General features: G+C 36.5%; 1 protein-coding gene across 9 annotated transcripts in view; it reads left to right on the top strand.

Annotated features, from left to right (window-relative positions):
* The window catches only part of LOC149839727 (putative sulfate transporter 4.2), a 179,958-nt gene that overhangs the window by 63,592 nt on the left and 92,111 nt on the right, over positions 1-24,255 (top strand). For all 9 annotated transcript variants that reach the window (XR_016431347.1, XR_016431346.1, XR_016431348.1 and 6 more), the window contains one exon: positions 18,470-18,638. Coding sequence is in view for 6 of the 9 variants with exons in the window: in XM_090002779.1 (XP_089858905.1) it covers positions 18,470-18,638 (169 nt within the window). In the remaining 3 variants the exon portion in view is untranslated. The remainder of the gene's footprint in view (positions 1-18,469; positions 18,639-24,255) is intronic.

Below are 24,255 nucleotides of genomic sequence, written 5' to 3'. Positions count from 1 at the left end.
GCACTTCTTGAGCCTAAATGGGTGCCTCCCGAAGATGTTGAGATTAGAAAGAGTAAATTGTGAATGAACACTTTTTTAATTCCTTTATGGTCTTAGATCGAAAAGAGATTGTGAGAGAGAGGGAAAAGAGAGGGAAGTTAGAGAGAAATAAGGGGTTCGGTTCTCCTTTTTTTCTCTAACAGACATGAATGGGTGAAATTCCACGAGAGGTGGTTCGCCCCCCCCCCCCCCCCCCCTTAAGTTATTTATTTATTTTTTTAACCTCTCCACCTTTTGTAACTTCTTCCTTTTTTTTCTTTTATGTTAAAATTTACTTTAAATCTTTTACTGGCTTACCTTAACATTTTATCTATTACATAAATATATATTTATATATTAAGTAGGTGGGTGACGCCCCACCCTACTTGAGTTGTAGTATTGTGTATTTTTAGACTTGGTCAAATTTAGAGATTTATGAAAAGTTGTCTAAGTGTTGTAGAAAAGTCGATATTAGGTGGTGTTAATTGAGTCTAGGCTTGGCTTAGTTCTCATCGACATGGTCTAATTGAGCCAAATGAAAGGTAATAAAAAGTTTTATTTTTAACTTTTAAATTCAAACGAAATTCGAGCAAAATTTGGGTTAAATTCAGGCGAATTTCGGAGGCGAAATTCGAAGTATATATGGTTAGATGCACCTCGGAATCCTGAGTCCAATGGTATTTTACTTTTCTGAATTCGGGCTACGGTTGGTTCGAAAATCATAATTTTTCAAAAAAGGCCCGCCTCGATGGGCTGAGTCCGGATTTGGATCGGATTGGATCCAATACATATGATCCAAATTAATATGTATCTGGACTCAGTCCAAGACCTATATTAATTAGGTATTGATCCAGCTTAGGATCCAAATGGATTTTTGGATATGGATTTGGATATTATATCTGGATCCAGATCCAAAATTTAGATCCAATTAAAATACAGCTTTATATTTATTATACAGGTTAAATTAAAGTAATTTTAAGGTTTAAAAGACTCTTAGAGAGGTAAAGTACCCTCTGGATTTTTTTTGGGAATTTATTAATTAATAAACAATTATTAATTAATTATTTTAATATAAAAATTAATATATTCCGAAATTTACTAGGAGCGGAAGCTAACTAATTAGGGTTTCTATAAGAGTCCATTAGAAGCTTTAGAAATAGTAGAAGTTGGAAAGATTTATAATTTTATGGAACTAGGAAATTAAAAAAAAAGGTCAAAGGTAGAATCTTTTGGAAATTAGAAAGTAGGGTTGGAGATGGACTCCCACATGGGAAGTCCAATCTCCAGCCACAATTAGAAGTGCTGGAAAGGGGGTCGTCACCCCCTATAGAGCCCATTATTTAAACAAAGAGAGAGAGAGAGAGAGAGAGAGAGAGAGAGAGAGAGAGAGAGAGAGAGAGAGAGAGAGCTTCTTCCTCTCCAAGTATCCGTCGATTTCTCCGGTCATTGTTCAAGCTTCGAAAAAGGTACAGGTCTCTCCATTCGAATGAGAAGAAATAGCATAAAATAGTTTCATGCAATGCTTTTCCGTGAAAAGAGAAGAGGGTGAATGTATGAGATTTCCAGTTTGGAATAAGTATCTATGTACATATATATGAGCATATGATGTTGTCCTCTTCCTTCTCTACCAGTATCTATATATATATATATATATATATAATTTCAGAGTGGACGGTATGTGCTGTTGATCGTCGGGTACTCAGTGAAAGCTGTCCCACTGTTTAAAAGGACAGATCTGTCCCACTGTGCATAGGGATAGATCTGTCGATTTTTCCTGGAGTGCACAGATCTGGTCTAGATTTAGTGCACGAATGTTTTGAATATATATATATATATACATATTTTATTGTATGGGCAGATTTATATTTTTGAACAAGAGAAAAAATAAAATTTCAGAGTGGACGGTATGTGCTGTTGATTGTTGGGTACTCGGGGAAAGTTGTCTCTGTCCAAAAGGACAGATCTGTCTCACTGTGCATGGGGACAGATCTGTCGATTTTTCCTGGAGTGCACTGATCTGGTCTAGATTTAGTGCATGAATGTTTTGATATATATATATATATATATATATATATATATATATTGTTGTATGGGCAGATTTATATTTTTGAGCAAAAGAGTGTTCAGGTCAGATTTGGGACTGATCAGTCCCAACCGATTGGGCTGGACTGAGTCCCTGTCAAGAAAAACTTACATGTAACAAAAAAAAACTTATATGGGCCCAGCCAACAGGTTGGCTGGGCAGTTTCTGTTCTAAGCCAGCCCAGCCAACTAAATTGGCTATGCGATTCAAGGAGTGACTTGGCAATGCGACTCAAGGAGTGTGACTTGCAGACTTTAGGATAACATTGGCAAGGCAGTCCTAATAGGACCAATAATGTGGTGATAATGACACGAGAGAAGAATAGAAATATCTAAACATGGAACTTTGAAACACTATGGATGACAGACAATATGAACAATAAAGAAAAAAACCTGCAACAGTGGGAAATAAGAGAAGAAATAAAAAGAGATTGAACTTCATAATGATTTGGACACTGTCGATATGAACATTGAAAAGAACTAATCAGTCTGATCTCATTAACCAAGAGAACCTGATCAAAGACGCATGTGCACTATAATCAAGTCTGCCAAACAGATATAAAGATCTTGATTATAGACCCTTCGACATTCTAATCAGATTTATCGTTCAGATCTGTGTGCAAAAGATCGTTGCAACTAGAGACTGCAAGAGTACTTTGATCATACCTCTATGGATACCAAACCTAGATCAGAGTAGGTGCAAAAGACACAAATCTGATAAGACCTTTAACCGGGTTACTCTCAACCTATGGTGGGATGCCCTATATTAATGAGTATTTATTTTAATATATTCTATCTTTGTTACATTAATGCCCTTGTGCTTTGTTAAATTTGCAACTTAATCTATGTATATGTTACTAGGCCATTGATGAGTGCCTCTTAAACTTGAATGACCAACCTGCCCTTACTCATGACTTGAGAAACACCGTTGCATGCAAATGTATAATGCCCATGTTATTTTCAGATTAACATATGTTAAAATTTTAGTTTTCATGCGTGTAAATATACAAACTTATGCATGCTTTATATGCAGTTTTGTATGACTCTACATGTGCAGATTTTTGCATGATCACTACCGAACTGTTATGCATGTTTTCATGGGAATATTTAAATGTGTTCATGTATCTACCGTTGTTGTCCTGTGTGTGGGCAACATGGTTTGGACTCGGTGGGTATGTTTGTTGTACCCCGAGTTTGCCAAAATGGCAAAAGAATTTTGATTATACATGATTTTGATATACAAAGTGTTGTTTACCTACTTATGCATGAAATGAAAATATGAATATTGAAACTTGGGTTTTTGTTATTTCACTTGCATAATCGCACGAATGTTTGCATATCGATTATGAGATGAATCATGAAAAGTGAGTTGTATTTTTGTAATCATGTGATCATATGTAGGGGTGGCAATCGGGTCGGGTCGGTGGGTTGGCGGGTCAGAATACCTCAACACTAACACAACCCGTTTATTAAATGGGTCAGATGTGGCAAACACGAACACGACCCATTTATTAAACGGGTAACCCGACACGATTAACTAATTTAATAAATAGGTCAGGTCGACACGACACGATTACACGACATGGCGACCCGTTTATTAAACAGGTCGACATGATAACCTCACAGGCGCACACCACCACTGGAGAGGAGAGGTCTCAGGCTCTCGGCTGCGGCTGGGTAGGAAGGAGTTAGGTGGGTGACTAAAGTGTAAAGTTAGGAGTTAGGGTTATATATATATATATATATATATATATATATATATATATATATATATATATATATATATATATATATATATATATATATATATATATATATATATATATATATAAACGTGTTGCGGGTTGACGGGTTCGTGTAAATGGGTTGACCCGCCCGCCTAACCCGTTTATTAAACGGGTCAAACGGGTTGGTGGGTTGGCATACCCCTAACACGAACACGACCTGTTTAATAAACGGGTTAGGCGGGTCGACCCTTTTACGACACGAACCTGTTTAAGCCAAACCTTAACCCGACTAAGAAGCGGGTTGGCGGGTCGGTTCAAATTTTGCCACCCCTAATCATATGCATGTGAAATTTGTTATTCATGTATATTCTTGTTTAATAGGTATGGATGCACATTTGAGAGCCTCTTAAATGATTTTATAAGTGGCATGCTCATTATGGTTTTTGCAATAGATGCATCAATGGTTAAAAGTGAACTACTGTAGGCTATGTGGGCCCCGAGCAGGTGTTGCTACATGTTTAGTTTTTATGCATTGCAGGAATCAATTTAATGTTTATTGAAAATTGAACTGTTTCATGTTAGAACAGACTGTGGTTTCGTTATGAGTTTCGCATGTTGATTTGCAAAATAATAATTTATGAAATAAATCACTTTTTTAATAAAAAGATAAAAAAAACAGTGTAATTAGTGTTTTTCTTCGATATCCCTTTTTTAGTGTGGGAATCCTGGACTGCGGTTTTGGGGAACTGTGAGGATACTAAAACTTTGTGTGCGTTTGTGCCTCTGAGCCCAACTAGGTGATTCACCTCCCAACCACGGTTTTAGAAAGATTTCGTCAATTTGCCTGAGGGTGATGTAAACACAACTGTTGATATTGGTATATCAAGAAAGTGACATTAGTGGATGCTGATTTTCCTAATGTCTCGATATTAGATGTTGATTTCTAATGTTTCGTTGGATGCTAATTCTTGATATCGGTTGAGGGCTAAGTGTGAAACCTAGTAATAAAATACAAGTTGTGTATTAAGGTGTTGAACTCGAAAATTTGTTGTGCCCGTTTTTGAGTATCCACGGGTTTTAATGAAAGTGAAATTAAAATTGTGTGCATTTAATAGGGACATGCATACAAAAGAAAACTTTGATAATAACTTAATAAGTTATTCATGCATATGCATTGAATCCATGTATTTTACTATTCTGCATTAGATCATGTATCTTTACTGCTTTCTTGAATATGATATATCCTGTTGCATGATTCTTATTCTTATAATGCATGAATGGTTAACTGAAGCATGCGATAGTTGTTACATTTCCTCTAAAAATATTGCTTAAATCTAATTTATATTATTTTTACTTATTTTAATTGTTAGAGAAATTCGTATGCAGGATCTATGATTCTGACTCCCTACTTTTTGTGTTTTTTCATAGCCTTTGAGACCCAGTGATGAGACTTGCTGCTTTAGGGCTCTACGAGGGCTATACAACTGCTTGACAGTTTTCAATTTGGACATGGGAGCTCCACTTTTGGGTTTATTATTATTAATGTTATTATTTTTCATGTTCATTGTTTCTAGACATTATGGTTTTAATTAAATAAAGATGGTTTTGTTTCGTTGATGGTAGTGTAAGATCCCTTATGGTTGTGGATGTGGTTTGGACTATAAGACCTCGGGTCTTTGAGATTGTTTTCGTAATTATTTTTTTTTAATTTAAAAATTCACTTTTTTTTATGGGTATGAGTTGGGTCATTATATGAGTTTTTTCTTACCATGGGTTACTGAATCTATTTAATGAGGATCCACAATCCATTCATGTTTTTGGATCCATATTGGGACTATTCGGGTCCATACAAAAATCCAGACTTTCAGGGATTCAAATTAGAAGATCCAAAATCCGAGATCCAGTTAAGATATCATGGATCCAATACCAGAGATCCAAATAAGATATTAGGAATCCAATAACAAAGACCCAAATAGGATGTCATGGATCCAATATCAAAGATCCAAATAAAATATTGTGGCTCCAATATAGAAATCGAATTAAGATATCAGGGATCCAATATCATAGATCTGAATAAAATATTCAGGATCCAACATCAAATATCCAAATAAGATATCAGAGATTCAATATCAAAGATCCGAATAAATTATTTGAGATCCAATATCAAATATCCAAATAAGATATTAGGGATCCAAATAAAATATCTAGAATCCAATATAAAATATCCAAATAAGATATCAAGGATCCGATATCGAAGATCCGAATAAAATATTCGAGTTCCATTATCAGAATTCAAATAAGATAGCAGGGATCTGATATCAAAGATTCGAATAAAATACTCGGGATCCAATATCTGAATCAAAATAAGATAACAGGGATTCAATATCAGAGATCTGAATAAAATATCCGAGATTCAAAAAAAAATCAAATTCAAAAGTAAAAATACCCCTATATATATTATATATGGGTTGACGTCAAATGGATCTTGTAACACTTGTAAATTTTATCGGCTAAATAGACTTGAATTTCATGGCCAAATTGTGGTACGCGAATATTTTCACTGATTTTATTTTGATCTATATTGAATCTCGAATATCCCATTCGAATCTTCGATATTGGATCTCAAATATCTTAATTGGATATTTAATAGTAGATTTCCAGTTAATGGTTCGGATCCTTAATATCGGATTCTAGATATCATAGTTATATTTGATATTATACCCAAAGCCTGTGAATTTTAAATTGAATCTTTGGAGGGAAAATTTTTATATGGCATCTATAGCATTGTATTTGGATCCATAATAGTTTACCACATGATTGGATACCAAAATTTTTACTCGAAAAATATGGATCCAAAATGCCTTATTTGGATCTTTGACATCGGAATTTTGATGTCTTAATGTAGATTTTACATCAAAATCGTCACGGTCCAATTAAATTTTTTATATTGGATCCATAATAATTTATTTGGGTCCATATCCGAAGTTTTGAATACTGGTAATTTAAACTAAAAAAGATTCGGATCCTTGGATGGACCCGGATAGCCCAAGTTTGGACCCAAAATATAATGGGTCGTGGGTCACCGTGTGGGAGATCCAAACTCGCAAAAAGAAAAAAAAAGGCTCACACCATGATGCGTGTGGGGCATGGCAAAATGGAAAAAGAAAAAAAATATTCGGCGGCGTTATTGAACCCTAAATAAAAAACTCGTGAAAGGGGGTTCATTAGTGGACCCTAAATAAAATGGTGGGAAGTGGGGGGCGTGAAAGCCCTTGTTTCACGCATAATGGGGGAGGGGGGACCGACCCCCACCTCTCACCCACGACTCTCCTTCCCGTTTCCTTCTCCAACTCCCTTTCACGAAACTCCTTAAAAGTAGGAACCTCTCAGTAGGCGTGAAACGCTGTTCCTCTCTCCCCTTCATCCCTTCTACTTTCTCCTTCACGGTTCAGAAAAGAAAAGATTCACGTAGGCACTGCAGCAAGGGGGAAATCAACGAGAAGTGGGTTCTCGATTTCAGGTAGGATTCTATACTGCCATACGTTGAAATGTTCAGGGCAATAGATCTATGCATTAAATATATATATCGGTGAAGGAAAAAAAATACAATAGATTTGCAGTCTGCGTTTCTGCAAATTTTTTTATTATTACACTTCAATGTAGCTGCATTTTCTGCCTTTAGATACAATCAGCGTGTGCCTGCATTCTGTATTTTGTGTTTCTGCCTTTTGATACACTGAACATATGCCTAGATTCTGTATTTTTTATGCACTTCAAGGTGTTTCATTTCTGCATTTTGATGCACATCATTGTGCTTGTGTTTCTGTAACGACCCTGTCTGGGGCCTCTCGAGCCCGGGTTCGTGGACGTTAGTTCCCAGAGGGAAATTACTCAATAATCTAAAAAACAACTCAAAATCGTGTCAGAAAATTTTTCTTTTATTCAATACTTGAAGGTCCATACATCCATTTACAATATTATAACCATCCAAAGACAAAAGCAGAATAAAAAAGTAAAGGAAAACCATACTTCTGATGTGGCTGATGTGCCAGAGTCGTACTAAGTCCTGTGAGTGATGGCAGCAGTCCCTGAACCTACAATTGCAACCAAAAGAACGGGGGTGAGTCTACAACCCAGTAAGATTCCATTTACAAATAGATACGACCGTTGCAACTGTAGTGAGCTCTAAGCTCTTAGTCTTAGTTTAGTTTGCTACTTATGCACACATGTTAGTTATGAGTTTTACCCCCTTTACCGCATCTTTATTATTATTTTCAAACACCTCTTCTACTCTAATCGGCTATTCCGGACATAGCCTCCTCGGGCGTAGCAACCCATGTAGACAACTCAGAGTCTACAATGTTGGCCAGACTTATGAACCACTCACAAACAACGTAGTCCAAACCGGCCCAGATTACGGACACATGTGCTGCAACAGCTCGCCGGTTGCAAGTCGGGAGCGAAGGGACTCAAACGGTAGCTAGCTGAAGAGCCAGGGTGACTATACCTGCCCCCAAGGTGTCTCAAGGAGCTATACCTGCCCCCAAGGTTTTGTGGTTCATGCTACGTCCTACATGTGTCTAGTGGGCAATGTTTTAACCCCTAAGGGTCACCTAGAAACGTCTGAGATATTCCCAGGTTACTCACGAGGTACACACCTCAACATTACCCTAGATCATGCCTCCTAGTAGAGTTCTCATCACACACTGGGTGGTCATCCTATAGACAACTTTTACTCAACATTTACATCTTGAATTTAGTGCGTTATATAATCCTCAATGTATATCTACTAATTACTTTTAACACATGTTTACATGTCTGAACTGTTAAGGATGACAACCCACCACAGCTTAATTCACGACACTTACAATGCTCCTCCCAAGGCATAAGCGTGACATTTCCCAAGGTAATACCTACCCTGAGACTCTTGAAGTCTACCCTCAATTTTCACATAACACATCAATCTCATACATGCAATCATGTCATGCCATTTTTATTTCATAACTCAGAAACTATGCATGATCAGGTTTAAGCATCACACTTGAACTTTATAAATTCCTAGGCATGCAAAACAGTGTCTCTTTACAATAAACAAAACTAGCATACTTGAAGCACATGAAATCATATATAAAGATGCCTAAACTAATTAGCATGTGTTTTAATCAACTAAAGAGGAATTTGCAAATGTTCACTTACCTGGAACACTTAAATTCCAATTGCAACACTTGATCTGAAAACAACGAATACCTCGTATCATCAAAATTACCAAAACACTCATAAACTTAATTGTCAAACTCTGACTCCATTTTTTCAGAGTTTGTTCACACATCCCCTACTAATAGATTCTACCCAAGCAGTAGAATCCATGGATTCAAGAATCACATGAATCTGACTTCGGGGCACTTAGTCATGCCTTGTATATTTTGTAGGCATATCAAGGGCAAAATGGTCTTTTTGCTCTTTCAATGACCTCTATGTCATCTTTAATTCATGTTAATTTAAGATCCACATCCATAATAGAATTTGACCACTTAGGTCATCAACTCAACTATGATTTGGATCATGGATTCAGTATTCTTGATCCAAACCTGCTTGAAAAGGGTTTGTCCGGATCTAAATCAGGTCGTCTTATCGAATCCAACTTGAGTTTTGGGTCCAAATTGAGATCCAAACCCGAATCCAATTTGTAATGGAAAAATAGAGTCTTCGCTACTTCGATTTTTCCACCGTACTCGATGAATCAATCGCACACGCATCCGATTTGTCTCGGTCTAGACTTAGTCGGTCTGACCCATATTGGGTCCACCTTTGGTCTGGGCCGAAACTGTCCACCATTACAAACCCAACTCGGTCTGCTAACTACTTCGGACCCGACTCGGTCCGTATAGACCAATACGGTCTGCTGTCACAATGCACCTATCCACTTCATCATTTTTTTTTCTCTGCAACAGTTCCGACAACATCATTGTTGTTGAACTGTTGCAACCTCTGCAGATGGGCCGGTGCCTGCGGTGATGAGGGCAACGGCCAGACCTTCTGCCTCCTTGTGGCAGGCGGTCCTCCCTTCCCCGTTTTCGTCATCAGTGGGTGACAACAGTAGAGGGAAAATCCCTCAATCACTCCTTCTTCTATTGAAATGCAGGGACAGGGTTCTCTCTGTCCCTGTTTTGCTGCAACTCGCCGACAACCGTGAGGTTGCTGGCGACCCCGTATTTAAACAAACAACGAGAGAGAGAGGCTTACCTGACGGCGACCGACGACGGCTGCAACACCTCCTCCCGATTCTCCCTTCACGCTCCTCTCTGTTCCTCTGGTGATCGAATAGGGAAATGAGAGGAGCCCCCCCCATGGCTTTTATAGCCATGGGGGTTGGTCGGTTACCCCCTCCCTCCTTTTGCATTAACTGGGGGCAGCCCGCTTTCTCTCCCACGATCTGCTTCGTGGGAGAGGAAGGGGCGTCGTCCCCATCTCCTCCTGTAACCCCCCCACGATGGGGGGAGCGTTATAGTTTCTGCATTTCTATACACATCAGAATGTGTTTTGCGTCCTCTGCATTCTCAATGGATATCTGAAACGAAAAGAAAAGTTAGCAACCTACGCACTTTGCTCATATTCTTTTATATTGTTATTATGATCGAATCCTGCTCTGAGTGTTTTCGTTTTTACTAAAAACCTGCAAATATACTTGAGATGCATTTCTAGTAGTTGGGAAATTTCAATACAAAAAAAAATATATAATACGCTGATAACACTTCATCTGCGTATTTTTGTTTTATTGAAAACCTGCAAGTACACCTGAGATGCATTTCCAGCATTTGTGAAATCTTAATACGCGTGTTTGACATTTGTAGTATGTTGAAATCACTACAATGGTGTGTTTTGCTTATGATAATCTACAAGTCTTTCTGATAGGCCTTCTAGTGTGGATAATTTTTGTTACAGGCTTAATAATCTGTTACATGTGTTTAATAAAGAGATCAAATACGCTGAAATCCTTACTCTGTATTTGGTTTTGATGACTTGATGTATTAAAAGTATAAACAGAAAGTTATTTGTGATTTTCTGTAGTAGTTTCAAGGACAGAAGTTTTATCTTCAAGAATGATTTTTCTGCAGTTAGCAACAAGATAGCCTTGCATTGATGTATTAAAGTATAAACAAAAAGTTATTTGTGATTTTCTGTAGTAGTTTCAAGGACAGAAGTTTATTTTCAATAATGATTTTTCTGCAGTTAGCAACAAGACAGCCCTGCATTGATGTATTAAGAGTATAAACAGAAATTTATTTGTGATTTCTATAGTAGTTTTAATGACAAATTTTATTCTCAAGAATTATTTTCTGCAGTTAATAACATGACAGTCTTGACGTGATGTATTAAGAGTATAAACAGAAATTTAATTGTGTTAAGTGTCAATGACGGCATGTGGTTATATGACAGTTTTGAATTGCAGTGATAAGTACATTGGCAGAAATTGATCTCTGTGTTAAGTTTCATGTCAGTTATGATTTTCAGTAGTTTCAATGACAGAAATTTTATCTTCAAGAATTAATTTCTGCGGTAGCTTAATGACAAACTTGACTTGTTGTATTAAAGGCATTGATAATTTAATGGCAAGGGAGCTATATCAATTTCTAAATTTCAATTACTCTTTTTATAAAGAGGTACCACTGTATTAACACTTAGTGACAATTGAGTTTAAGCAACCTGTGATTTTCTTAATTTAAGTTCATAGCCGAGCTTGCGATTCAGGTGAACCATTATGGTGCTAGGCAAGCACAGGTTATGTCCTTATGTACAAATAGATGTAATGAGCCAATGAAGGCACATGGGTTGCCTAACCAGGGATTTGCAAACCCAAGGATTCAGAATATTGCACACACATTTAAGCCTCATAAACATATTACATAAGAACTCCGAACTCTAATTTTGCCTGACTGGTTTAAAGGCACCAAGGCACTTGTGCTCGCTGGTTTGAAAGAATCGGGCCACACTGAGTGGGAATGCATAAATAAGTTGATAATTGACAACCTACCTACCTAAGGTGGGAATCTATGGGATCATGCTACTACGGTGGTATAATTCGTTGCTTATGTGAGTACCTGCAACATCGAACTATCAGGTTCAATACATTCACTTCATGAGAAGTCAGATAACAAAATTAATAAGATTAACAACCACTCAGACTCAAGCTTACCTTGGAGAGGGTGGTACACAACTCCGGGGACATGTGCTATTTAGTTTCGAGTGACAATGGCTCGTTGATCCCCAGTTCTCATAGTTAAGAGACCCGGACTACCAAATTTGTCTTAGGTGGTAGTTCCAAGTTCTTCTGGGATGCATTTTTTGATTTGGCCTTTAGGAGATTCTCTCGGTTGTTACACCACTCTCTTAGGATTTCAGTTTCAGTCAAACACTCAGGTTAATAAAACACACAACATAATGCACCCCCGTGTATTCTCTTCTATTACTGTTGCCTTGGCCTGCGAGTACCCGTAAGATAATTTAAGAGAAACTTAAATTAATCATTTATGTTCTTGGTTTTTGTGAAAATTTGCACATGAGTATGCTTATAATGAATAATGTTTATTTATATGTCAGTAATGAATCATGACATTGATTGTTATTTTGTTATTATGACATGCAGTTAGTTAAAATATGAGCATGGTCGTGTTAAAACAATTGTAACAATATATATATACACCATAATACCTGATAGGGGTACTTTTTTTTATTCTTTTATTCTTTTTATTTTTTTAAAATCCTTTTTTTGAGCCACTTAAGGGGCCCCACCATAGAGTCGTTGGGCCCCCCAATGACTCTATTGGGAGCCCCTTGAGTGCCTCCTTGTGTATAAATAGGGGTGCATCCTCTTGTATCCTTCAATGCTTTTAGAGAGCTCCTCTCCAATAAATGGAGTATTTATTTTATGTGTAGCCTTGTTGCAAGGCCTTTCATATTGTCCCTTTAGTGGATTTATTCTCTTGTGCTAAGTCCATTTGTTGGACATTGTGAATGCATTTGCATTCTTGATTCTTCCGCATACTTCATTACATGGTATTAGAGCCATTCGATTATTCAAGGTGAAAATCTTGTCTCTCTCTACTTTTTCTTGTTTGCATCTTCATACCAAAGCAATGGAAGCCAAGATCGACTTATCATTCAAGCTCAATGGAAAAAATTACATGATGTGGGCATCCGCAATGGAAAATAATCTCAAAGGAAAGAAGCTTTGGGGTTATGTAATGGGGACCGTTCCGGAACCCCAACTAAATCTCACAAAGATGGATGGAGATCAAGAAAAAGCTCTTAAGGGTGATGCTCGCCTCAAAGCAATAGAAGATCATCAACGCCAAGTGGAAGATTGAGAGAGTAACCATGCAAAAATCCTAGCATGGTTTATGAATAATGTTGAACTTAAAGTATCTGCTAATATTGCCAAATTTCGCCAAGCCAATGAAGCTTGGTTTTTATGAAGGGTATGTATACCAAAAAAGATCTTACAAGAGCTTACTTTTTGCAACAAAAAATGAGAACCACAAAACAAGGGGATATGAGCATACAAGATTACTATAGTGCTCTAAACCCTTTGTGGGATGAATTGTCTCTCTTAGAGCCTAAATGGGTGACTATGGAGGATATAGAACGCAGACAAAAGCAAATGGAACAAGATAGATTGTTTCAATTTTTATTTGGGCTTCGTCCTTAATTTGAACAAGTTAGATCTTCTCTCCTCCATAGATCCACTATTCCTCCATTAGAGGATGCTATTGTCGAAATTACTCAAGAAGAGACTAGGCATGACATGAGTAAAAGTATGGATGAAGTTCTTGCCGTGTCTAAACCCGAGAACCATGTTAAAACATACAAACCACCTCATTTTGGTAAACAAAGGAGTGATGAAAGGAAGATGATTATATGTCATCATTGTTATGAGCCAGGACATATCAAACCCGTTTGCCCAAAGCTTAATAGGACTTTCAAGCTGAAGGTGGCTTCCGTCGAAGAATCCTCCAAAGAAGATGAAGGCAAAAACATGGATCTTAAGGATACTCTTGGTTAAATTTACATGGCTCTCCAACAACTTTTAAAGGCCACTTCCTCCACCTCCGGTGCCGCTATTGCCTCCTCCTCATCCCCCGGTACGTATTCTTGGATTTTAGATTCTGGAGCTTCTTTTCACATGACTCCCCATGAAAATGCATTAACCAACGTGTGCACCAATTCAAAAATATCTTGTGTATCTACGACCGATGGAACCTTTCTCAAAATAAATGGTATTGAGACTCCTAATCCAAAAAATATTCAAAATTTCTTTGTTCCAAAAGTAAGAATAGTTCCTAAACTAAATCTTAACATTTTCTCCGTTTCCCAAATTGCCGACCATGGATGTGAAATATTTTTCTCATCTCAAGGGTGCTTTGTGCAGGATCTCCGGTCCGGGAAGCGGATTGGGCAAGGCCATAGAAAGGGAGATCTTTATTTTATGGATTACTTAACACTCCCTAATACTTCTTTTTGTACTTATGTCCAAGATAAAAGTATTGAGACTTTGCATAAAAGACTTGGACATCCAAGTTACTCTAAAATGTATTTTTTTTCTTTTGGAAACAAATTTTGTAAAGAAAAAGATATCAATTGCAAAGATTGCATTTTTGGAAAAATGAGTCTATTCCTTTTCCTACTAGAACCTTTGTGTCAACAAGACTGTTTGAATTGATGCATTTCGATTTATGGGGACCATCTCCGGTTCTATCTAAAGGTGGTTATTCATATTATGTTACTTTTATTGATGATTATACTAGATATGTATGGATCTATTTTCTTAACCTTAAATCGGAAGTTTTCAACATTTTTAAGAATTTTGTGCAATAGTTCAAAATCAATTTCAAAGCCGCATATCAATTCTTCGATCCGATTCGGGTGGAGAATACTTATCAAATGAGTACATTTGTCATCTATGTCACATGGGTGCGGGTGCGGCACAATTTTAAAATTTTTGGACACGGGGACTCGGCAAAAAAAAAAAAAATATATATATATATATATAAAATAAAATTATATATATATATATATAATTTTATTTTATTTTTAAAATGCCACAGCACAGTCTGTAGACTGTGCACAGTCACAGGCACAGTCCACAGCACTGTGCACACTGCACACTGCACAGACTATGCACAGTCTGTGACTGTGCACAGTCACAGTCTGTGACTGCAACACTGTCACAACACTGTGACTCTTTTTATATATATATATTTAAATAAAAAAGATAAAAAATTGGTTTTTTAGGGACATTTTTGGACTCGGTCAAAGTTGACCGAGTCCAAAATGTGGTCGGACTCGGCCTGGACTCGTTGACCGAGTCCGACTCGGCATTGACCGAGTCCGGGACGAGTCCGAGTCCGCACCCGAGTCCGCACCCGTGTCGGGGCGTGTCGACTCGGGTGCGGCACCTCCTTAGCCGAGTCCGTGTGACATAGTTTGTCATCAAAGCTCATGCTCAAGAACTCCTCAACAAAATGGCCTAACAGAAAGAAAACATAGATATATTTTAGAAACCACTAGATCATTACTTATCTCTAAAAATTTTTCAAATTTTTTTTGGGCCGAAGCCGTGTTAACCTCCACCTATTTAATCAATAGAATGCCATCTTCAAAATTAAATAATGTCTCCTTATGAAAAACTTTTTAACATGATTGGAATTGGCGGATTCTAGGCTAGAATTGGCCTAGAACCATAAATTTTTTTGGTTTCAAACCAGTAAACCAGCTTGGAACCCGGTTCGACCGGTTCTCCAAACGTGGGAGATCCCACCCGATGGGGTATTCCAGGGGTGGGAGCCTCCCATTGTGGAGGTCAGGTAGAAGACCTCCCTTCAAGCAACAACAGGTGGCTTCTTGTGTGATGAGATATGTGGAATTACAAGACAAAGAGCAAAAGCACATACACAAGTCCAAGAATGGACAATACAAAGGCACAATACAAGCACAAGAGTGCATACAAAGACTTCAAAGAGTCTTAGAATAACAACAAAAGTAAAAATACGGAGTTTATTGGATGAATATGCTTTGAAAAAGCATTGAAATACATGTGAGCGATTCATCCCTATTTATACACGAGAAAAGAGGGGAAAGAGAATATGGACTCTATTGGGAAGCCCCCAATGGAGTTGTTGGGAGCCCACAACGGTCACAAATGTGACCATTACTCTATGGTCTTTTGACCATAGAGCCCATGCTCTTTTACATAAATGACATAAAAAAATAAAGAAAAGAAAAAGTAAAAAAAAGAAAAGAAAAAAGTATGAAAATGTTCCATTGTGAAAAAACCAAAATAGCCTTCAAGGGTAATACAAGTAATAATCATATATATATATATGATTATATATATAATCAAATATATAGTCTATTTTAACATCCCGCTGGGGGCCCAAGGCTCCACTGGCCGGCTCCGTCCGTCAGACGATCGTCGCACATGTCGGCACCGGTGGCCGGACCCTAGGTCATCAGGAAAAAAGTAAAAAAGGAAAGGGAAGGGTCATCTACCGCCTTCCCTTTGTTCCTTCTTCTGTTAATGTAGACACTACCGATGACGGCGGGTTGTGAAGTGTAGGCGATGGCGGTGGCTGAATCATAGGTGGGGGGGGGGGAATTGATGATGTGGTTGGGTGTTTTTCGTGACCACTCGTCCTGAGTGAAATAAGTAAGAAGAAGGGGGTGGGTGAGCAGGATAACCTCCTTCCCCACCTCGAAGAACCTAAATCGCCGATTCACTGCCTTTGTTCGACTTTCAAACGTCGCGAGAGACCATCGACCCGTTGTTCCAAGGCTGCAAGTCACCGATTCATTGCCTTTTGCTCATCTTTCATCTCATGCATCGATTTGGCTATTGACGTTACATCATTGCGTAGTTGAAGGAAAAGTGACTTCAACGACTTCATGTCATAAGGAAAATCCAATTATGCATCTTTGCTTTCAAGTTTCAACCATGATTTCTTCCATGTTTTCTTCGTGCTCACATTCCGACATGATAAACACAATTAGAAATTTGGCTCTTTTACCAAATTGATGTAAATCCAAGAATGAATTTATAAAAAAATTCTACCCAACTATAAGTTTATCTAGGAAAAATGAGAAATCTAATAAAAATTGCGGGGAAATAATAGGAAATTGCAAAGAATTAATTGAAACTAGAAATAAGACAAATCTTGGATTCCAACTCAATTGTCTCCTCTAATCCTTAGATAACCCTTTACTTATAGGAGAAGAGTCCTAATGTTACAAGACCTAACCTGCCTATTTTGATAAACATTAATTAAGAAACTTGCTAATCCTAATGAACTACTAGGTTTGGATATGGATTAAGTATTTGGATCCAATATCCATTACATGAGATCTAAATAAAAGAAAAAAAAATCCAAAACTATAATGGATCCAAATGGACCCTGTGGACCCAGAAATCTGTCGCTCTGCTCCTGCATCAAAATTGGAGATAAATGAACCCAGTTCCATTCCAAGCATACCTCAAATTTTAGGTTCCTTGTTATAAAGCAAAGGTCTCTCAACTTGTTATGAGTCAGAGGTCTAGTTGATCATTATTGCTCAAACTTATTATGAAGTAGATTGTCAGTATAAAGGCTGTGTTGTGAAATTATGGGCAGGCACGGTCTCCTTTCTCCCTTAATTTTCTATCTCTTTTCTCTTGTTTCTCTATACGCCATGGTCATGGGCTGTCTATAGGCAACATGGGACCAGATTGTGATATTATGACTTGGTGATAGTGCCCCTTCAATTTGAAAATCACCTTATAGCTGTTGCATAGATGATATTCAACTAACATTAAAATCATGGGGTTATGTCCAGCCATATCTCTCATATTTCCTTATTTGTTCACACATTAACCATAAGATAGGCCCATATATATATGTGTGTGTGTGTGTGTGTGTGTCATCATCCTAATACAACCATATGACACACCTGGACTGCAAAATATGGCATATCTACTTTGTTAAAATAATAGAATGCAAAACATTTGCTTCATTGAATCATTCATTCCTGAAAGTTTGTCCCATTTTCCAATTTTTTATCATTGCTGTTATTTTCATTTTTTTGATAGCCCCCTTCCCCACATGAATGGTTCAAAAAATGCTATTCTCCATTGTGTGTGATGTTTATCATGGCTGTTGTTTCCAGTGAGGTGTTTCTTGTCCTTGTGGTTCTGTCAACACTGTTTAGAATTTTTAAAAGAGAAAAGAGAGGGAAAACTTGCAAATGTCAGAAGTTAGATACATAGAATTCTAAATTTAGTCCTTTTCAGAAGAAAAAGTTCATGTTGTACCTATCTGTGCTACTTCACTTCAATCACTTTCTTGTTTGGTATTTCATATATGTTTTGTGTTTATACTTCATTAAGTGCTATGCCATGTGAGGAAATTATTGCTCATATGTTCATTGTCCTCATTGTTTGGTAATTGTTTTTGGAGTCTAATAGGGCATGCTCTAAAATTGTGACTTTGGTGAACTGCTGATGTTACCTTACAAATTAAATATTATCATATTACAGATTGCTTTATGCTAGATTTTCTTTCTCCTGTTTTACTGATTTCAAATTATGCCATATAATATCGACAATTCTATTACAGATTGGGCTGGCTTATTCGGTTCATCAGCCATTCAGTTATTTCGGGTTTCACTACTGCTTCTGCCATAGTTATTTCTTTATCTCAAGCTAAATACTTCTTGGGTTATAGTATTGTTCGCAGTAGTAAGATCATACCGCTTGTTAAAAGTATAATTGCTGGAGCTAGTCAGGTTAGCCTCGCATGCATACCTGTATTCATCCATATAGCCTGTCCCCCTTTCTTGGAAAAAATCTGTACTGCTTCTTTGCTTTTCATTTAATGAACCATTTATATTAGCCTTGTTTCAATTGCATAGGCAGCACCAAGTCTGTTGCAAGTTCTGTTGGTTTCCTAGAAGGAATTTTTTACATTTTTGCCACTGCCGCACCCCCGCACCTGGGTTTTTTGGAAGTGCCGAATCCCCGCACCCGCACCCGGCACCCGGCATCCGCACCCGCACCCAGCACCCGGCATCTGCACCCGCACCCGCACCCATGTGACATAGCTGATAATATAATCTAGTCATGATTCAAAGAAAAGAAAACATGGTGTCTCAATGGAGAATGTTGGGAATATGTGTCCTTAAACAGCAATAATTTCAAGTTGCAATTGGTAACTCTCTATGAATGCTAATATCTGGGTTTGCTACAAAATGGACTTCATCTAAGAACCGACATAATGAAAAAAAAAATGCAGAGGAAGAGGAAAAAATGTAGAAACAAGACTGCCTATTCTTACATGGCATTGTAATGCCAATAAAGAGTAATCATCACTGGAGGAAACATAATGTGTCTCAGTGCCCATAGATCTAACCACTGCAAGGCTCCTGACATGAAAAAGCACTAACTAAAAGGTACCTTAGTGAAAGAGATCGTTCAGAACAAAAAGAAATGCATGCTCTTGGCAGCTACTGCTGAGCATGACAAAACCAGCCATCAAAGCAATCTCAGTCTACATATGGAAGTCATTTAAGGGAGGTGCTCAGAGAAAATGATGCTGATGATCACCAATTCCTATAAGATGAAGAAAGAGAAAATTGAACAAAATGGTATATGAAAGGGCCTTTAAGTTATCAATATAATATGTTAAATGTCACTTTGAGCAAGTGTAGTCTGTCCTCTGACCTTTGTACTAATGAATAATGTGTATAGAGAAAAGAAGTGTACATCATTTCTGTGGTCAAAAGCTGTTTTTAGTGGTGGACAGAATTGTGCCATTTGCGATATAAACAAAGTAATTGTTGACAATGGAGGATCTGATGTAGTCAAAAGTACTAGTCAGCCCCTAGTCGGTAGTGTAAGAAAGTGGGTGAAAATGAATAACAAGAATGCTTAATGCATTCACAAAGTCCAACAATGAACAAACACAAACCCACAATGGGGAATAAAGAAATAGTCCATTAAGGGACAACACAAGAAGCCTTCAAAGAGGCAAAACCTAAAAAATAAACTCTTTATTGAATGAGGGCTTAAAAAGCCATGAAGAATACAACGGGAGCAACCCCTATTTATACACAAAGAGGAGTAAAAAAGCAGAGGCCAAAAGGGGCTCCTCATAGAGACGTTAGGAGCCCCCAACGACTCTATGTGGGCCCCCCTCTTGCATGAAATAAAAAACAAAAATAAAAAAACATGAAATAAACTAATTCTAAAAAATAAATAAATAGTTGTTTTCTAAAAACAACTATGCAACTATGTAAAATGACAGAAATATCCCTATCGGGTATTGCACACACACACACATATATATATATTTATATATATATACATATATGTGTACGAGTACATGTATTTTAACACCCCCCTCAAACTTTGCGGGGAAAATTATCCCGAAAGTTTGGAAATACAAAAGGAATCTTGGGAAGAAGTCCAATTCTTCAAAAGTCTTCAAGGGAAATCTCCATCTTTATGACATCTCAGCAAATTCTTTCAAATATAAGTCTTCAAAAATGTCTTTATTGGTGATCATCCCCAAGTACCTTCATTGGTTGAATCCATGATGTATCTAAGGCACATCTTAACGATCCTGTATAGAAAGAACAAACCAAAAGAAGACTCCAAGTACACAAGAGAAATATTCTAGCCCAAGAATTGCAAAATTTTTTAACCACAATATATTGTAAAGCAAGAATAACATGGTTTAAACAAAATAGTAATAACTTTTTGAATCATTAAATATTTAAGAAAGACAAGAGGAACATCCCTCAAGGATGAGATTAAATCACAATCAACTTATTTTTAGAACATGATCCATTAAGACAAGATAATTACTTATGCATAAAAAATGTTTTTAGAAGAAATAGTGGTCTTCTAAGAGTCATACCAATCTCTCAAAAGAGTGTCTATTAGAGTCATTTCAAACAAATCCTATAAAAGGATATACAAAATGGAAGATCACAATAGACAAATGAATCTTTAGTTATGCCAAAAAAGTTTAAGCATTTCAATACTATGTGAGAAAGTTGTATAATGTCTCCAAAGAGAATGCATACGAAGAAGATATGTGCATAAAGTCATAAAACAGTGAATCCTTATTAAAAGAAGAAGAGCAATAAGCTCCATGCATTTAGAAAGAGCTACTTAACTTCATGCTAATATATACATTATACATAACTTTTATGTATAATTGTGAAAATGTCATCAAGACTAAAAGAACATCAAGTTCGAAAGATGACTTTAATGTGAAAATATTTTTAATAAGATCAAGTCCAAAAATGACTTGATTAACTCACAAGAATCACAAGGAGGTTAAGTGCATAAAGGCACAAAAGTGTCCACACATTATATAGTTAAAGCATGTTCAATACAAATAAATCAATAATGAAGAGAGAATTAATTTTATCAATAAAAGATGAGTTAATAGTGACTCACATATCTTAAAATGAAATATTGGGAAAATACAAAAGCCCACTAGAAGGCCGAAGAACCACAAGCACTTAATGTGCAACATACCCAAATTTCTTATAGGGTAAATTCCAAAATGTAAAAGTGATTTCCAAATATGCATATCAATGATATGAACTTTTGTCGATAAATATTTTTCTATGCAAGGAAGAAACAGGTAGTAAGGATTAAAATTTAGAAAGAAATCCCATATGATAAATGGAATGATACATACAAATCAAAACCAGGTTAAGAATTTCCATAAATATGGAATTTTGCAAATCTCAACAATAGTTCATCCACTACAAGCAACCACCTCATTAGTCCTCCAAAACCCATAAATCAAGTGTATAAGCTACAAGAATATAAACATAATGCCACTAAAGGCCAAAGACACACATAAAGGTGTGTATAAAGTTATAAATACCTCTTGTCTACATATAATAATACTTGAAATGAGTGTATCAACGACTAGAACAAGAGTACAAAAGCCAACCATGGGCTAAAAACACACATAAAAATGTGAATAAACATATCTTGTCTACATATAATGACACTCTAAATCAAGTATGTTTAACTACTAGAACAAGAGTACAAAGCCAACCATGGGTTAAATCACACACGAAGATGTGAACAATATTTCTTGTCTACATATGATGACACTTAGATAAGAGACATAAGAGAAGAAAACACTTGAGGCAAGAATGCTTGTAATGAAAAACATTTAACATGATGGATATCAATTTTTCAATAAACCTTGAAACACTATGGTTTTAAACCTTAGACATCCATCACAGGTATACATAATTAAGAGTATCCATAATAAAATCAATGGCAAAAAACAAACGAGTGACACACTCATAATCAGAGATCACATAACATGTCATTTAGAGTCAAACTACAAGTTGACAATCTAAAATGACATAACACAAGGTGCACATAACTCACCCTAACAAACATCTCTGTAATAACAAGGCCAAAAAGTGATGCATTAAATAACCTGTGATGAACAATATAAACGCCATAAGAAGGCAATAAATACTTAGGGAAATCATTTTCCAAATAGGTGATTTTTATAAAGAGGACCGATTTGAAAAATCAAATCAAAGATCCAATATTGGTAGATAATCAATTTTAGATAAAGTGCAATCATATGCACAACAGAATGCCTTATGACAACAATTTTGCATAAACACGGATCATGCTTAACATAATTAATTCTTCAAAATGAAGTTAAAAAGGTATATTATGAGACAAACACAACAAGAAATATTAAGCAAATAATGCATATGAAGTTTTTAGGACCTCTTATAACACAATTATTACTAATCAAGAATACTTGAAAGATAATCCAACAATTTATATAGAGGCTATGAAATTATGTCAATTATTTATTCATAATGCAATCTATTTTATGTGATTATGACACATTTTTAGAGAAAATTGAGTTAACATTATAAAATGTATTCAAGATATCCAAAAATCAAGCTAGAGATGAACAAAAATCTAGGATCATTCTAAAAAATTATCAATCTAAGAATTAGTTTTGTATTATGAAAAAACATCTTAAAGTTATCAGTTGTAATGAAATAAAAAAATACTCATTACAAAAGATAACACAAGCGAGTTTAACCGAAGCATATGAATAGATAAAAGAAATCATATGAGGGACCAAATGCATACATTCTCATAGAGATATCAAAAGCAGTCGTGCAAAAATTAAAACCACATGTCTCGTACAAAAGACATGCTTCCAATCAAGTTTAAGTATATATGCAAGTTTAAGCATGTAAAGAGTCAAGGAGTTTAAGCATGAGCACACATGTCTATCAAAGATGAAATACAAATTGTAATTGACAATTATATATATATATATATATATATATGTGTGTGTGTGTGTGTGTGTGTGAAATGCAAGTTCAAACAAGAATATATTTTGTGAAATAAGACATCATTATCAAATTATTTTAAGATAAGAATATGATTGAAGAACTATCTAGAATTAATAATTCATACAACAACAAACAACAACAACTACGCCTTCATCCCAAAACAATTGGGGTCAGCGATATGAACCAAAAAAGAAATTCATTTAGGGTCTTCCACATGAATCCTTTTCCTCCAATCATTTCTATCCAATGCCATGTCCTCGGTGAGGTTCAAAGCATTCATATCCTTTCCTATCATCTCCATCCAAGTCTTCCTAGGCCTACCCCGACCTCTTTTAACTAATATATTTTCCCATTTCTCCAACCTTCTAACTGGAGCATCATTAGGCCTTCGCCGAATATGTCCAAACCACCGTAAACGATTCTCTCGCATCTTATTTTCAATGGGTGCAACACCTACCTTCTTACGTATCTCCTCGTTCCGAATCTTATCTTTTATAGTATTTCCACACATCCATCTAAGCATCCGCATCTCAGCTACACTCATTTTTTGAATATGATGTCTCTTGGCAGCCCAACATTCCGTACCATATAGTAAAGCGGGTCTAATAGTCGTCCTATAAAACTTTCCCTTCAATCGCAATGGCATTCTACGATCGCACAACACTCCAGTTGCACTTTTCCATTTCATCCACCCAACCTTTATCCTATGATTTACATCTCCATCAATTTCTCCATACTTTTGAATGATGGATCCCAAATATTTGAAATAATCATTCACCGGTATTTCTTGCTCACCAAGCTTCACTACACTCCCATCACTACTTCGTTGCTTACTAAACCGACATTCCATATATTCAGTCTTACTCTTACTCAACTTAAAACCTCTAGCTTCCAATGTCTGTCTCCATAATTCTAACTTAGCATTAACCCCAACTCTAGACTCATCAATCAAAACAATATCATCAACAATCAACATACACCACGGTACATTTTCTTGAATTGATCTCGTAAGCTCATCCATCACTATCGCAAA

This window comes from Nuphar pumila, chromosome 4, assembly GCF_984573655.1.
Source record: "Nuphar pumila chromosome 4, dmNupPumi1.hap1.1, whole genome shotgun sequence".
In the NCBI taxonomy this organism is placed as follows: Eukaryota; Viridiplantae; Streptophyta; class Magnoliopsida; order Nymphaeales; family Nymphaeaceae; genus Nuphar; species Nuphar pumila.
Note: the sequence above shows the minus strand (reverse complement) of the source record. Positions and strands in the feature narration are given on the sequence as shown.